This window comes from Aricia agestis, chromosome 5 (assembly GCF_905147365.1).
Source record: "Aricia agestis chromosome 5, ilAriAges1.1, whole genome shotgun sequence".
In the NCBI taxonomy this organism is placed as follows: domain Eukaryota; kingdom Metazoa; phylum Arthropoda; class Insecta; order Lepidoptera; family Lycaenidae; genus Aricia; species Aricia agestis.
The window spans coordinates 2,746,070-2,762,275 of record NC_056410.1 but is presented as its reverse complement, the minus strand read 5'-3'; the positions used below and the strand labels follow the sequence as shown (position 1 = coordinate 2,762,275).

Genomic DNA, 16,206 nt, shown 5'->3' with positions numbered 1-16,206 from the left:
TTTTGCTTCATTCATCCTGAACAAGATATTCAGAGAAATAGTTAATTGTCCTTGTGGCAATAAGTCATTTGCAAGTGCACGCACGCTCTATTTCTCTGCTGTAATTTCTTCTATAACTGTTGTGTACGAGAGCTAAATGTTTTGTTTGTAAATGGAATACAATTGGGCTTCCATAACAAAATCAAGTTAAATCACGGTTTTTATATCCAAATATGCGGTCACCTTTAGGTCAAAATTCCAGTCTTATGTCATAGCAGAATTTTGTACGGGATTAAAGTGCGCTTTCGATAAGACTTCTCGTCTCTGTGAGATCACCATGTATTGTTTTTGATGATATCCATTTTCTACGACAAGTGTTTATCTTGTGTTGAAGTTACTGTTGACTGATATATGCATAGAAAATGAAGATAATGTCACTTCTTCTACTTTCTTGTCCCACACCTACATGATGATCTAAAATTCCTTACTTTAGGTTCGTACTCAACGAACCAGCTCAGATTTCAGGCAGAATTTGTTCCGAACTAATTTATAGAGAGGATCTGATGTCGACGCGATGTGGGATTACCTAGTCTTCATCACTTTCATTTCTCTGAGAATGTTTCTTTTTCCTGGTGTTTGGTTTCTCGTCGATCTCCGTGATCGTCGTGATTAGATCCATTATGACTGTATTATTAACTGCGGCTTGTTAATTTGTATTGTGTGTTTCTCCCACGTAAGAAAGTGACATTATCTTTCACAATTTCCTTTTAGATAAACCGCATATGAATGGGGTTGAGTAGTCCCTCCTTAGAAATATTGAAGTTTTGGTGTTTGGAGGATTAAGGGTTTCTAGACGCTACTAATAAAATACAAAACGATTTATAATCTGAAAACTAACAATAATTTGCCAGTGGCTCACCGCAACGTGGCGTAGTTAACTGTCGTTTAACATTATTCTTATTGACTAGAAATTAGAATCATAAATATTCATTATATTTGCGCTTAACGGACGTTAATTTAGTGTAAATTTAGATTCCCAAGAATCCCTAGACAGGGTATGAATAATTCAAAACACGAATCACCTTGGCAGACGCTGCACGATGAAATCACAATTCACAAGCTGACATTCCTTTTATTCGAAACTTCAAACAACTGCACCCGAATTGTGCGAAAAACTTGGACACATGTGAGCACATTCGAAGCAGCACCTTACATCATATCTCCTTAGACAAGAATGAAGACGTTTATGAGAATGAGAAATTAATCCCAACGAATTAATATCAGGCGGAATTAATCTGAAGTCAGTTAAGACTAACCTTGCGTTATGCGTAGGATCCGGATATCCTTTCTACAAGAAAAAAAAACTACTCTCACTGGTATGGTTACTTGAATATTTGTAGAAATGTCTCTCTCATTATGTAATTGTATTGCATCTTATCTTATACACTCTTGACTTGGTGCCTTCTATCTCTTATCTTGTTTATCTCGATATTTTCTTTTACAAACATTGTGGTGTGTTTTTTGAAAGTGTTGCGAAATCTGATAAAATATATAATATTAGGATGAAGCCAAACGAGCGTAATTTTGTGAGTCGTGAGTCGCAGAGTTTCTGCCGCGTATATCTTTTCACACAAAATATCATGTCTCACAAAATTACGCTCGTGTGAATTAAACGGACTTTTGTATGAAACCGAATGTAGCAGAATTTCTGCCAGCCGAAATTCTGCGACTCACAACTCACAAATTACGCTCGTTTGGCTTCACCCCGGTCTGTGTAAGAATATTATATTCGACTGAGTAACGAAAATGTGCTCAGAATTTTACACTTATTTTTGTAAAATTCTGAGCACATTTTCGTTACTCAGTCAAATTTAATATTCTTTTTCTTTGAATAAAAAAATTGGAAATATAATAAACTGAATATAATATGATTCGTTTGCATATCTATATATTAATATGTGAGCCAAAAACTTTGGATCTCTTTTGACGAAAAATGGGGAAACGTAGGCGAATGAAATTTTGCACAGTTATAGTTTATATTATGGTGAAGAAGTGCATCGACCTAATATTATGTTGAAATTATGCTTTAATCATAAATTTTTTTAACAAATAAAACATTACACACACTAGGAAAAATGACAGATTTTTTTAGTGACAAGCCTATACATACGAATTATGCTCTTTTATTTATGGTTGAAGTTTGTTGACAACAAGGTGACAAATTGAAAATGGATTATAGTTTTTTTATGGGAACAAATATAATGACCACCAAAAAATGCACTGATACCCTAAACTTGTTTACCAAAAAAAGATAATTAACACCAAAAAATAAAGTCTACAATTGCAATACTACCAGCTATTTTAGTCATGACAACACTTCAAATTGTAATCGAACACCAAATATAGTAAATGATCGCCAAATAAAGTAAATGATCACCAAATATAGTAAATGACCGCCAAATATAGTAAATGATCACCAAATATAGTAAATGATCACTAAATATAGTAAATGATCACCAAATATAGTAAATGATCACCAAATCCTTGTGAGCAAATCAATGCGATATTTCTGTCCAAATAAATCACTACGATTGAGAAACATGTAAGCATATTATTAACAAAATAGTCGGCCAAGTGTGAGTCGGACATGGAGGGTTCCGTACCATTATAGAACAAAATTAGACGTAAAATTGTGTTTTTGTATGGGAGTCCCTTTTAAATTATTTTTTTATTATTATTACCTAGATAAAATAAAAAGATACAGCCTAGGCCCTAAAGAAAGACAGACGGACGGACAGACGGACAGATATCGAAGTCTCAGTAATAGAGTCCCGTTTTTAGGGTTCCGTACCCAAAGGGTACAAACGGAACTCTTTTACTAAGACTTCGATGTCTGTCTGTCCGTCTATATGTCTTCTTCTCTTTAATAGGATATTTGCTAAATAAAAATATATTTGGTTATAATTTTACATTAAAATACCAACGTATAATGTTGGTGATCGTTTACTAGTTTTGGTTTAAGTAATAATGATTTATTTGGAGTCATTTTGCATAAATAGGATAGCGAGATAATAAATCTTTGGTGATCATTTTACATTAAAATGCTAGTATAATGTTGGTGATCATTTACTAATTTTGGTGATCATTTCACTTTAAAATGCTAGTATAATGTTGGTGATCATTACTAATTTTGGTGATCATTTACTATTTTTGGTTTTAAGATGTTAAATCTTTGGTTATCACTTTACATTAAAATGGTGATCTGTATTTTGATGATCGTTTACTATTTTTGTCTGTGAAATGTTACTATTTCTGGTGATCAGTTAATTATAAGCCTTTTTTTATTGAATCTTAGATACTATTAGACAATGCTTACCCAGAGACAAGAGTTAAAAAAAATATTATGATAGTCAATATTTTTTTACAAAATATTTGTAGTAGTCCTAATGTCGTTGAAACTAAGGTCGAATTTCGACCATTGGGTGATCTCTAGTTAATTTAATTTTGATTCTCATGTTTTTGTCTCGGTTCCAAAAAATGAAGATGGTACTACTAAGACCTACGAAGTACTTTAAATATTCCGTAGTACTTCGTAGGTTTTAGTAGTACCTCTACCTTTATATTTTTTATAAAAAGTACTTCTTAGGTCTTAAAGTAAAATTTAAAAGCCCAAAGAGCTGCCTAATCACCCTCACAGAATACACCTACGGAGACGACGCTGCGCATAACGCATTGTTGTCAATTGGTATTCAGTTATTGTCACAAATGTCTTACGGCCGTTCCCAATATTTGATCTATCTCTGGTTTTGCCCTACTAGAGATAGGAATAGCTCAGATTAGACATTAGAGACATATATTTTATGTCAATTGTGAGCTATTCCTATCTCTAGTAGGGCAAAACCAGAGATAGATCAAATATTGGGAACGGCCGTTAGTGTGTTATATAACACTCTGCAATGCAGACTTAACAGTCTCTACATTATAGATTTAGGATCTAGGCCAACAGTTATTGGAGATGTTCAAAATGTTACAGTCAATGATAAAGCAAATTTCAAAATATACCTATTACTTACATACTTACCCAATTTATTTTTATTTCTTCTTCTTTGTCCACCCCATGTTCCCAGTTCATCTGGGGTCGGGTCTCCCTGTACGTTTGCGCCAGAATTTTCTGTTCTGGGTTGTCTCAGTAGTTAGGCTTTCCTGGTCCATCTCTCTCTTGATGTTGTTCCACCAGGTTGCGGGTGGTCTTCCTGGTCTCTTGTACACGTTTGGTATATTGAGGACTTTCTTTACGGCGTAGGCATCGTCTCTTCTTTGTATGTGACCGTACCATCTCAGTCTGGACTCTTTTACTTTTTCCACAACAGAAGCTACCCCGAACGAGCCCCTTATGTACTCATTGCGGACTTTATCTATGCGGGTTACACCAGCCGCCCATCTGAGCATCTTCATCTCATTCACGTGCAGTTGTTGTTCGTGAGCTTTTTCATAGTCCAACATTCCGCACCATAGGTAAGAGTGGGCCTTACCACGGACTTATAAACTTTACCCTTGATTTTGATGGGCATTCTAGGGTCACATAGAACACCAGTCAAAGACCTCCACTTGAGCCATGCTGAATTTATATAACCCAATTTATTTTTATTTATGTGAAATTATTTTATCTTCCAATTTAAGTATCTATAGGTAATGTTAAAAGTTAAAGCATAACTTGTGTATTTATCTATTTTAATTTATCAGATATTTTAGGACATACAATTTATTTGTCTTCTTCACAAACTGCATATTATCACTTTACTACAAGTTACAACTATAATATTTTTATTTATTACATTTGCAGATCTTAAAAATTCAAGATTCCGAAAAAGCGCTATTACGCTAAAATAATTTTATTATATTTTTTTATTATTATTTTGTGGCGCTTGTTATTTTAATTTTTCACCATTATCGTATTTGTTTAATGTTTATTTTATTTAATTTATATTTGTTTCAGCCAAAGCGTGACCATGATAAATGCTGTAGAGGAGTTTTTAGATGATTTGAGGTAAAATAAGTGTCAAAAACGTGACTAACCTATTACTGTAACTACTACGCTTAGACCCAGTTTCACCAAGCAATGTTAAATAAATAATGGCTTGTTAAATCAGTTAATGGCCTGTTAGAGCTATCGAGCGTTCCACCATGCCCTAATGTCATGTTAAATCACCTAACACGGCGTTAAATTTAATTCCTGCTATGGAGGTCCGTTAAATATTTAACAGGCTGTTATATGAGTCAAAATAACAACTTTCAAAGACAATAATATACAATATCAATAAAAGAATCTGTTTTGACTTTTGAGTCTTTCCGCCATGTTACCGCTACGTCCTTATTATTAATTATTTTCATAGTTATGAATAATTATTTATTTTCACTTTGCCAAAAATTCAGCCTTCGTATTTTCCTTGACATTGCAAATATACTAACTTGTATCAAAATTACCAAACCGAAATATGTAAATAAAAGTTTGTATTATGATTCATGTTTTCAGCTTTGATAGATAATAATTATTAACCTGGTAAATTAAGAACTATTATAGCGTAACAAATGTATGCAATCAGTGATATTTTAATTTAGTCGCATTATCTACTATTATACTACTATGGAAGGAAGTGACACATTGCAGCAAACATGTCGTGTTAATCTTGTACATTGCAATTTCGTCGCCTTATAACAAGAATGAACGAATTGATAGTTGTTCACTCGTTTTACACTTAACATTGCATTTACTAATCCGCTGTAAAATTTTTACTGTGGGACATAAGTATTTTAACAGTCTGTTTAATTTTCTATGCTTCGTTAAGTAATGCCTCGTTAGGACTTAACAAACATAGGTTGGTGAAATTGGCTCTTAACTTGTTGCGCTAACCCGTGCATGTCATGATATCTGAAAAAAAACTAACTGACAAGACATCTTAAGGATTAATTCTAGCGAGAAAATAACGTTGATAAAATGGGATATATTACTGCAATGTTATCACGTTAGAGTCAGCACCAGCATAAATAGTTAACTAAAAGTTTTGTTCGTCGTTTGACAACGTTTCGGTCAATATTCTGATATGACGTGTGTGACTGTAGGTCGGATTTTGGTCGGATGACTGTTTGTGCTAGTAGCCCCCTCTACGTACCTTTGCGTAATATTCCCTATTTACCAAGCGTCAAAATATGTAATGAAAATCCAATAACCAGTTAAATAGCCGATTTGTCGTCTGTTTAGTGCTTATGACGAACCTAGCTTATTTGTATTAGGTTTAATAGGTTATAATATGATATTTTACGAAGCAGTTCAAGTCTCAAGGGCGCCACGTAATGTACACCGTGTGCAGTAGGGTTGTCAAATGCAATTTCTTATTTTCTTCTTTACCCCTCTCCACACCCCACACGGAGAGTTATGTTGTTAGAGTGCATGCGTATGCGGTATGTATTTCTTTGATCACTCTGCCAAAGAAATACATACTCTAGACCAGGGGTCACCAATTAGTTTCGCTCGGCGTCTATTTTAAGAAATGAAATGACCTTCACGGTCCACACATTAAAAAAAATTAAACAAAGGTAATTACAAAATTTACAAAGGAGATTAGGAGATTTATCAAGGAGAAAAGTGTCAATTTTTGTAACTAATAATTATCTCTCGGATTTTTGGAGTAAAATTGATGCAAGCTATTGATATTAAATCTTGGAGATGTTCATCACTAAGTCGAGAGTCGAGACTGAAATTTATTTTTAACGAAGTTCATTTTCGAAAATACTTGGTCTGCACACAATGGGGTCCGGATGCGGACCATGGTTCGCCATTTGGTGACACCTCACACCTGATCTAGACCAATACAAAGAATAGGTCCTAGAGTTTAGACCTATTTTGAAGGTTCAAGGTTATATTTGACGTTATCTTCCATCCAACTAATGGGTAATTAAGCTACTGCACTAACTGCTTGCAAATGTCTAAAATATCTAATTTTGCATGACCTTGTAGAATAAACTGCCGCTATTGAGCTTTAAATTTTAAGAAATTAAAATCTTGTGAAACTACTGAGTTTAGTGTAAACATTGTTCAAGACTTCTCTTGAACGATCGGCTAGAGGCTATGATATGATATAGAGATCATTTAGAATCCTTCTAAATAATGTCTATATGAAGAGAGTAAATTGATATTTATAAGTAATAGTTATAACTCTTTCATTATTCTTAAACCATCATCACATCATCCAGATAGAGTAGGAGAGTCCTTAAGAAGACTATTTTCCTGTACTTATCTGGAGATGATAAGTTGCTAAATGGGTAGGATTGTCAGAGGCTAAAAGTGGCTAATATCTTACCTCATCTGGCAGTGTTCGTAAAACTAAAAATGGCAGCCCTGTGGTAATAAAACAGTCTAATAGAGTAAATTGCATTTACGGTCGCGGTATGTAGGTTACATGGCCAATCGATAGCGGTACGGGACACGAGATGCGTTATGCGTGCTCCCAGCAGTGAGATTACTGTCCACATGCGAAAAAAATATAATTAATTACCAAGTAGAGTCGAGTTTTCAGGTATTTTATGAGTGTTAAATTTTTCGCGTTCGCAAAATTTCTGGCACTTGCCATAGAGATTAAGTACCGTAATATGTATTTAACCCGTCGCCCGCGGGGCGGGCACCGCTGCACGCGCTGCGTGCGACGGCTGAGCCGCCTCACGCAGCGCTGCTCTATGGGATGACATGAAACAAGCACGCCCCGCGGGTGGCCGCGCCGGGCGCACGCTTAATGCAGCGAACGCCCTAAAACGTTTACGTTAAAGACGTATATATTACAAAATAATATTGTATTCATGATTAAATAATCATATTATCATTTATTCCTCAGAAGCCTTGTAAAATGCTTATTGTTGCGTCTCAATACTTATTTGGATTTCAAATACGCTAGAAAGCTGTAAGCGCTTTTTAGCGCTTAGGGATTATCAACATTTTCGATCAATGATCCTTGAGCGCAGGCTCCACAGGGAGGTAGAATAGCGCCTAACTTTATCAATTCCGCGTAAAAAAAAAACGCACCAAAGAAAGTTGGAATTTAATTCTTGATTATGCCGTTAACGAGTTTTATACGATCAGCCGATGCTAGGCATATTTGCGCGAACATCCGCCACTAGTCATGCTAAACGGTCTCATAATACGTTGATAATAAAACTGAAAATAGAGTGATGTAGGCTAGGTGTTACGTCTCACTTTAACGTAATTAGCACACCATACATCTTGTCACGTTTTTTAGGCGATAATTGCTCTTGAAAATTCAACGCTCGTATCGTGTACCGGGATAATATTTCTATACTTCATTGCCTTTAACGTTTTAAACAAAAGTGAAGGATTCTAAACGTGTGTTGTGTAATTTGTGAATTTAAAATTAAAAAAAAAATTAAAACTATCGTGTATGGCCAGAAGTTTAGAAGAGCTCATTATATTCAAGCGAACGGCACTGCGTTACTTATTAGTGAGAGAATCAAAACTCTTGGCGCTAGGAAAGAAACCTGTGAATAAGAAAATTGCGAATTTCATAAAATCCCACCAGCAAGAGGGAGATCTTATGACTAGCTTCCTAGATTCCTTCAATGAAGATCTAACGAGAAATATTAATGTATTTCAATCGAAAACCGCAACCTTAGAAGCTACCAAAAGTGCAATATCCATCCAGCAGAAACGCGAGATAAATATGGCGGCCCAAACTTATTTGCTAAGCTACAGATGGTTTAACTGGTGAGATTATCAATTAAGCACTAATACTAGATTCTAGCAATGCCTAGGATACAGTTTTAACACCAAATACCAATTATGTTTCACAAAAGCCTACTTTAAGGTTTGATAAGGCAGCAAGTAAACGCTATTTATAGCTCATTGATAACAGGTGTAGAGGCTAAGGCCCCCAGGCTCAATGAGGAAAATTTGCGTGTGACGACTTACGACCTTTAAAAGCATTCGCTTAGATTTCTAAGTCAATAAATTGCATACTTAAATAGACTATAGAACAATTTGCCATAGAAATAAATTCCTTGTGATTTATCGGCTTCCAGTAAGTAGATGATTTTAGACTTGGGGATCAAATAAAATAAATTGTAATTACTTGTCTCTTTAAATAATACTGCAAAAGTGGCAAATCCATTTCGAAACCCAGAATCTAAATATTAAAACTTCTCTCTCAATAATTCTGCCAAAATGAACTATGAACTAAGGACGAAATAAATTAGGCAGGTTGTATTTGCAAAAGGGGCCAATAGATCTTTTATTGTTATCGTTTCATATTGACCAAATTTTTGGAATTGGTTGAAATAGATAAATACTGAGATAAGATTTAGAAATATATCGTTAATCTAATCGGGAATTCCACTCGTGACCGATCTCAGTGTTTATTGAGTGACAGTTGGGACTGTTTGTATTGAATTCGGTGAGTGAACCACTGAAAGCTTTTAACCACTTGGGACTTCCCCAATTTTCAGCAAGAATAGTTTCCTAATTTCGTGGCCTATGCCCACAGACATAGATCGAGATAGATACCATTTGTATAAAAAAAAGCGTGCCACTTTTTTCCTACCTACTGTGACGTACTGATGATAAGAAACGTGTCCATTATCTAGGCCAACGTTTCTATTTAAATGTCTACAGCTCAATTTTTAGGCATTTAGGCATTTTTAAAATTCCGATTGACGTCCGATTCCGATAGTAGACTAAAAGAACAGACTTTCGAAAGACGAGCATTGCTCGTCGTTTGGGAACGCGAAGTACATACACATGCGGTATCTATCTTGATCTATGTCTGTGCCTATGCCTGACTTTTGTACTTCCTATCTGTGACTTAAGAGGATACACCAGGGGCTAGAGAAATGAAAAAAAGTACGTGTAATATCTATAGCTGTCTCCCTTACCTCAAGCCTATACCGCAGAAAACGATAGAGACATCTGCAGAAAATCAACGATTCGTTGTCCCCTGATTCCTTCTCCAAAACTTAACCGATTTAAGTTTTTTTTTCACTAAAGATTAAAGAAAGGCTTGAGCTGTGTTCCTATGTTTTGCTTTTTTTGTATAATCTAGCCAAATCTGTTTTCTGGACATTTGAACACAGCGGAAAATCTGGCCATTTTTTGGGGGTTTTTGAACGTTCATATCTTATTTAATAATTAAATTATGAAAAAAAAAAGGAAACATAGGGACATTGTATTAGTGGCCGTAGATATTCAGGAAAAAAATTATAACTTTACTAGCATTATCCAGGGAGGAAACAGGGGACAGCGTTTGTATGGAAAAAAGGGCGGTGTGGACTCCTCTTAAAAATATTCAAATAATTACTACCCAAATATTTCGAGAATTATGCAGTGAAAAGGCATTTACAATTTAAACGGTCACTGTAGTTCGAAATTCCGTCAAGTGTTATATCGCAAAGCTTTCACTTCACTTTCAGCACATGGCTTGCGCTTGCAGTTTTATTGCATTTGCATCGGCGTGTGCTCCATTTTAGGGCTCATGAACTTTTCGAGTGAATGTGTCTTGTGAATAAGTAAAAAAGTTTTACAGTCGCGTTATTTCGTGCATGCCAAATTAGACATTTTAAAGAGAGCATTTCTTAAGCTACGTTGCTTAATGCTTATCATAGGCACAACATGCCTGCCGAATCCCCCATGTTACTTGCACATGCTGCAGCAGCTGACCAGAATTATTGGTAATTGGTCGGTAATTCTTGCTGTTTTCTAAAACCTATCAAACACAATATGTGAGATTAAGCAGGCGCATTTTTTAAATGATACTACTGATTCATATCAGGTTGATATCGATCGCTAAGTGGATGGACATTAATATGACATTAATCGCAAATTAATCACCAAATTATACCTAATTGCTGCTTTTAATTTTAATTAATTTATTGCGATTTTTTTCAACAAGTATTTTTTTAATTATTAATCCTACAAGCCCCACCGATGATGGCGACAACAATAGAATACAATAGCATTTGCAAGAATCCACAATCGAAGGGTTAAATGAAGTTGGTCATAGAGTATTGTACGAAAGTAAAAAAAAAAAAAAACAATTCTTAGCATTAAAAACATAATAATGATTGCATGTTGGTCAAGTTTTTTCCTTGTGTCACGGTCAGAAGTTAATTTTGAATAGACGTATAATATTCCAGATAAACGTTATAATAAAGAATTTTATTGTTCGTCACGATACGCTTGCTACGTCTAAATACAGTGTTTTGATATTGACTGTACAGCAGAAGCGTAGCGTGCTTTGCGCGGGGCCCCGTATATAAAAATGTAAGGGGGCCCTAAGGTATGGTGGTTACCTTTTTTAACTTTAAGAAAGGTCCCCCCGTGGCCCGGGGGCCTTTTTTAACTAAAAGAAATGGTGAGTTATTAATAATTTTGCTCACGTTGGGGTGCCCCCGTGGCCGGGGGGCCTCGTAAATTATATCTTTAAACGAGCAATTCTTTCGATTTTCATGAAATTTAGTATATAGGGGGTTTCGGGGGCGATAAATCGATCTAGCTAGGAATCATTTTCAGAAATGTATTTTTATTCGTGTTTTATCGATAATCGATAAACTGAAAAATATGACTCTTCCTGACATCTATTGGCGAATAATAATATATTTTGTTGGCAACTAATTGTTTTAACGACCAGTAGATGGCGTTATTAAGTAACACGAAGTCAATGAGTGTATGTTATACCGAGCAAAGCTCGGTCATCCAGGTACTAATAATTGATACGGCATATACGCCGGTAGCTACGCCACTGCTGTACAGTTTATTTACTTTAAATATATTTTCATGTACCTATTTTTCATAATCTGTAATGTTATTTAGTTCAAAATTAAAATCCGCGTTTTCTATTCTTCAAACGTTTAATATAAAGTTCAGGTGTCAGATAGATAACACTTAAGTACATAATATTATGCATGAAGATGAGTTGCCAATATTTACGTGCGCGTGAGAAAGAGCCAAGCAGCTAGGTCAATGGACGAATTTCTCTTTATCCGGCGATTTTTTATGCCGATGCTGCAAAAATAAGCCACAGTAAAAATATCTTATCATTCAATAGGTAAATAAAGGTAATTTCCTTACAAATGTCAAGAATTTTTATTAGCTTCTATAATAACCAGATAAGACTAATCTTATCGTAAGGGCGCTTAGGTATTTGTATTATCCACTGCTTTAGCGTCCTTTAATCACTTCTTATAATTGTACTGTCAAAATTTATTACGATTATCTGTAATTATTATCGAATACCTTTGCTTATCGTCAACAGATTAGATAGTTTACGCTAAATAAATGCTTTAATATAATAAGCCTTATTTACTGTCTATAGTAACGAAATCTTGAGCTAAAAATTACATTGACTCAATGATGACGCAAGGGCATTTTAAAATACAATGTCGGAACTCGGAGGTGTTAGTGTGAATGTAGTTATAAAATATAATATTTTATTGTAAGCGACTTTGATCACGCAAAATCAAATCTCTACGAATTCATTTTAAGGACCTATTTTAATACAACAGATAATGGATTTAACCTTTGATGTAAAATACAATATTTTTAAAGAATAAAAATTATTACACATGTTTTCTTAAAAATCCCTTTTCTCCTTTCCAGGGGCGGTAAGATGTCAGAGGCGCCGGTAGTGAAGGTCGCGCAGGGCGAGCTCCAGGGCAAACTAGTCACCAGCCCTTCCGGAAAGGGCTTTTACACCTTCCTGGGGATCCCCTACGCGAAACCACCGATAGGATCACTCAGATTTCGTGTAAGTTACCGATTTTAAACTTCGTTTGCTTAAACATCTATATTAACAAATATCTTGTCGAAACGTTATAGTTGATGTTATTGTCTATGGGAATTCACATAACATCATTCAGTATATTTTATCCAACGCTAGATGACGCAGAAAATAGTTCGCGCGGGAACCGTACATTTTTTCGGGATAAAAAAGTATCCTATGTCCTTTTCTGGAACTCAAAGTATACCAAACAGCAATATCGGTTCAACGGTTTGGGCGTGAAGAGGTAACAGACAGACAGACACACTTTCGCATTTATAAAAATATGGATATGGATTAGTACTCGATAAAACTTAAATGATCCAGAGGTATAGTTAAAGTACAGATTGTCGCACATTATATTCTCAACTGTTCCTGTTTGTTTCTAGGCACCACAACCAGCGGACGCATGGGAAGGAGTGCGCGAAGCCACATCAGAAGGCAACAGTCCAGCCCAAGTCGATCCGTTTTTCCACAAATGTTACGTCGGAGATGAGAACTGTCTATATTTAAACGTTTTCACTCCGAGCATCGAAGGAGAGTTCCTCCCAGTAATGGTTTACGTTCACGGCGGAGGTTTCAGATTCGGATCTGGCAGCCCTGCAATTTATGGCGGAGATTATCTAGTTGAAAAGGATGTGGTAGTCGTCACGATTAATTACAGATGTGGACCACTCGGTTTCTTGTGTCTAAACACTCCCGAGGTTCCCGGTAACGCTGGACTCAAAGATATGGCGTTAGCTCTTAAATGGGTGAAAGAGAACATTAAAAGTTTCGGTGGTAACGCATCAAACGTGACCGTCTTCGGGCAGAGCGCAGGCGCCGTCTCGGCTGCGTTACTCACAGCTAGTCCTCTGACAAAAAATATAATCAGTAAAGTCATAATTCAGTCCGGGTCGGCATTGAGCTCGTGGAGTCTACAAAGCAATCCTGTAGAAAACGCTATTGCGCTAGCCAACGAGTTAGGTTGTGAAACTACAGATTTAGATGAAATTGTCGAATTCCTCGAGACGACACCGGTCAAAGATATCGTGATCGCCCACGAGAATACAAGCCCTTTGGATAAATCTCTGCAAGAGGGTAAAGTGGTGTTCGGCCCGGTTATCGAAAAGGAATTCCCCGGTGTGGAGGCGTTTTTAACGGAGCCCTTCTCCGACATTTTAACGTCTGGGCGAACGGCGGATGTTCCTATAATGGTCGGCAGCGTGACATTAGAGATGGTCGGTTGGAACAAGCCAGTTGATAATCTTCAAGACTTCATACCCAAAGAACTGAATATCGAAAGAGATTCTCCAGAGTCATTGGCAATCGCGAAGGAGATTGAAAAATTATACTTCAATGGAAAGAACCCCACCGATGAGGACAGTGCCCGCGAAAGATACCAACTAATGTCCGATTACTTAATCGGTGTTGCTGAACATAGATACTTGCAACATCTCACTAAAGTCACTAACAAACCTGTTTACTACTACAAGTTTGATTATTCTGGAGACTTGAATAGGAGTAAGATTACAGGCAAAAACTGCGATCTGAAATGTGCAGCGCATTCCGACGATTTAGACTACCTGTTCAAAAGCGAGATAACTAATGATGTCGAACCAACAACGCAAGATATCAAAATGAGGGAGAGGATGTTGAGGCTCTGGACAAACTTCGCTAAAGAAGGGTAAGTTAAAAGAACAATAAACAGAAAACTACATTAATTCGAGGAATATAAAGTTTAGTTAAAAGTAATAAAAAATAAGTTATAAAAAGCGCTTAGCAGGTATAATAATTGTGTGAGTATTTAATAATTGTAATTGTAACTGTCATGCTTTTGGACGAAAATTATAAACTAACATTTTTTTGTTCCCAATTTTCAGCAACCCAACTCCAGAACAGAACCACTACATCAACGTGACATGGGCGCCATACAATAAAGAAAAACACAACTGCCTTATTTTAGGCAACGAATTAATACTCAGTGTTAACCCAGATCAAGACAAAATGGAATTTTGGGAGGGTCTCTACGATAAGTACTATAAAATTTGGGACCATCCCAAATCAAGTGAAGAGAAGAAACCCGAGGAAGTGGCTGCACCAGTTTGCGAGGTTAGCGTGGAAACTGAGTCCGAAGACATTCCGAAAGCAGTCGAAGATACGCCTGCTGTTGTTGAAAGCCACACTGAAGTGGTTGAGACGAGTCACAATGAGGTCGTGGAAAGCCACGTCACCGTAGTCGAAACCTTTGTAACCAAGGAACACACAAGCGTAGAAGAACACACCACTGTAGAGGAAAATACCAATGTTGTCGAAAACAACGTACAGGAAGTAGTTGACGTACCAGACAATAAAGTTCCCGAGAAGGAACCGCCGAAAATTGTGAACGACGTAAAGGAAAACAACGGCCACGTCGAAAAACACTCGCCGGTCGTGCTACCAGAGGAGAGCATTAACGTACAGGAGAAGATTGCCAATCACGAACAGAGGAAAGCGTCGATCAACGGCGCTCACGACGACGCCAAACTCAACGGCAACGGGGACAGGAAACCGCGACCATCGAACGAGATCAAAATGGTCCAGCCGACTAACTTCAACCCCAAAGACGTGATCAGAGCTAACGACCCACCAGAAGATGACTTACCCAAAAACATAGGTGTTAACAAATTCGTAAATTTCTTCGAATCGCTGGGTGGAAAGAAGTAATTTTCATTCCTATTTATTCCATTAGGTTATGATCATCAGTTTATTTTAATTAGTCTCCCGTGCATATTGTGAATATAAGAGTTAGTGTGACTGATGCGATCTATAATGAAATATATAATGAAAATTAAACCTGACCCTAAGGGCGTTCGCTGCGTTAAGCGTGCCCCCGGCGCGGCCACCCGCGGGGAATGCTTGTTTCATGTCATCCCATAGAGCAGCGCTGCGTTGAGCGGGTCAGCCGTCGCACGCGGCGCGTGCAGCGGTGCAGCGGTGCCCGCCCCGCGGGCGACGGATCAATAATCTAGACGTGACAAATGAGCTGATTGGCTGACGCCTTTGTACACGTTGACGTCGTCGTCTGTTGGCTAGGTAATATATCAGTAAAAAAATCCATAGATATTGACTGACACCCGCGCGATCGAAATTAGGCTGCGTTTCCACTGAAGCGGAGCGGAGCTTAGCGGTGGCCAAATTGACCAATCGTGATATTCCAGCGGAATGACAGCAAAGATTTCGAGTATGGTGATTGGTCAATGCGGCACCGCTAAGCTCCGCTCCGCTTCAGTGGAAACGCAGCGAACGCCCTATGGCTCAACTCTTAATGGCACACAGCCCTGGAAATGCAATGCGGCGCCACTCATGTCATTTTTATAATGTAAATATGAAAGCGAATGATGGAATTCGTGCATCGTCTCGCAAAATATCCCAATAGTATTCATACATACATTTA

The 16,206-nt window shown here is 37.0% G+C and overlaps 1 protein-coding gene and 1 pseudogene across 2 annotated transcripts in view; one reads left to right on the top strand and one right to left on the bottom strand.

Moving 5' to 3' along the window:
• The window catches only part of LOC121726899 (esterase E4-like), a 28,486-nt gene extending 12,821 nt beyond the window's left edge, over nucleotides 1-15,665 (top strand). The window contains exons 2-5 of one of the 2 annotated variants that reach the window (XM_042114543.1): nucleotides 4,976-5,026; nucleotides 12,632-12,779; nucleotides 13,181-14,457; nucleotides 14,654-15,665. In XM_042114543.1, coding sequence (XP_041970477.1) covers nucleotides 4,989-5,026; nucleotides 12,632-12,779; nucleotides 13,181-14,457; nucleotides 14,654-15,476 — 2,286 coding nt within the window. In that variant the 5' untranslated portion in view covers nucleotides 4,976-4,988 and the 3' untranslated portion in view covers nucleotides 15,477-15,665. The remainder of the gene's footprint in view (nucleotides 1-4,975; nucleotides 5,027-12,631; nucleotides 12,780-13,180; nucleotides 14,458-14,653) is intronic. The other variant, XM_042114544.1, reaches the window with a different exon arrangement.
• LOC121726901 lies at nucleotides 4,086-4,550 on the bottom strand (annotated as a pseudogene).
• Nucleotides 15,666-16,206: the final 541 nt, after the last annotated feature.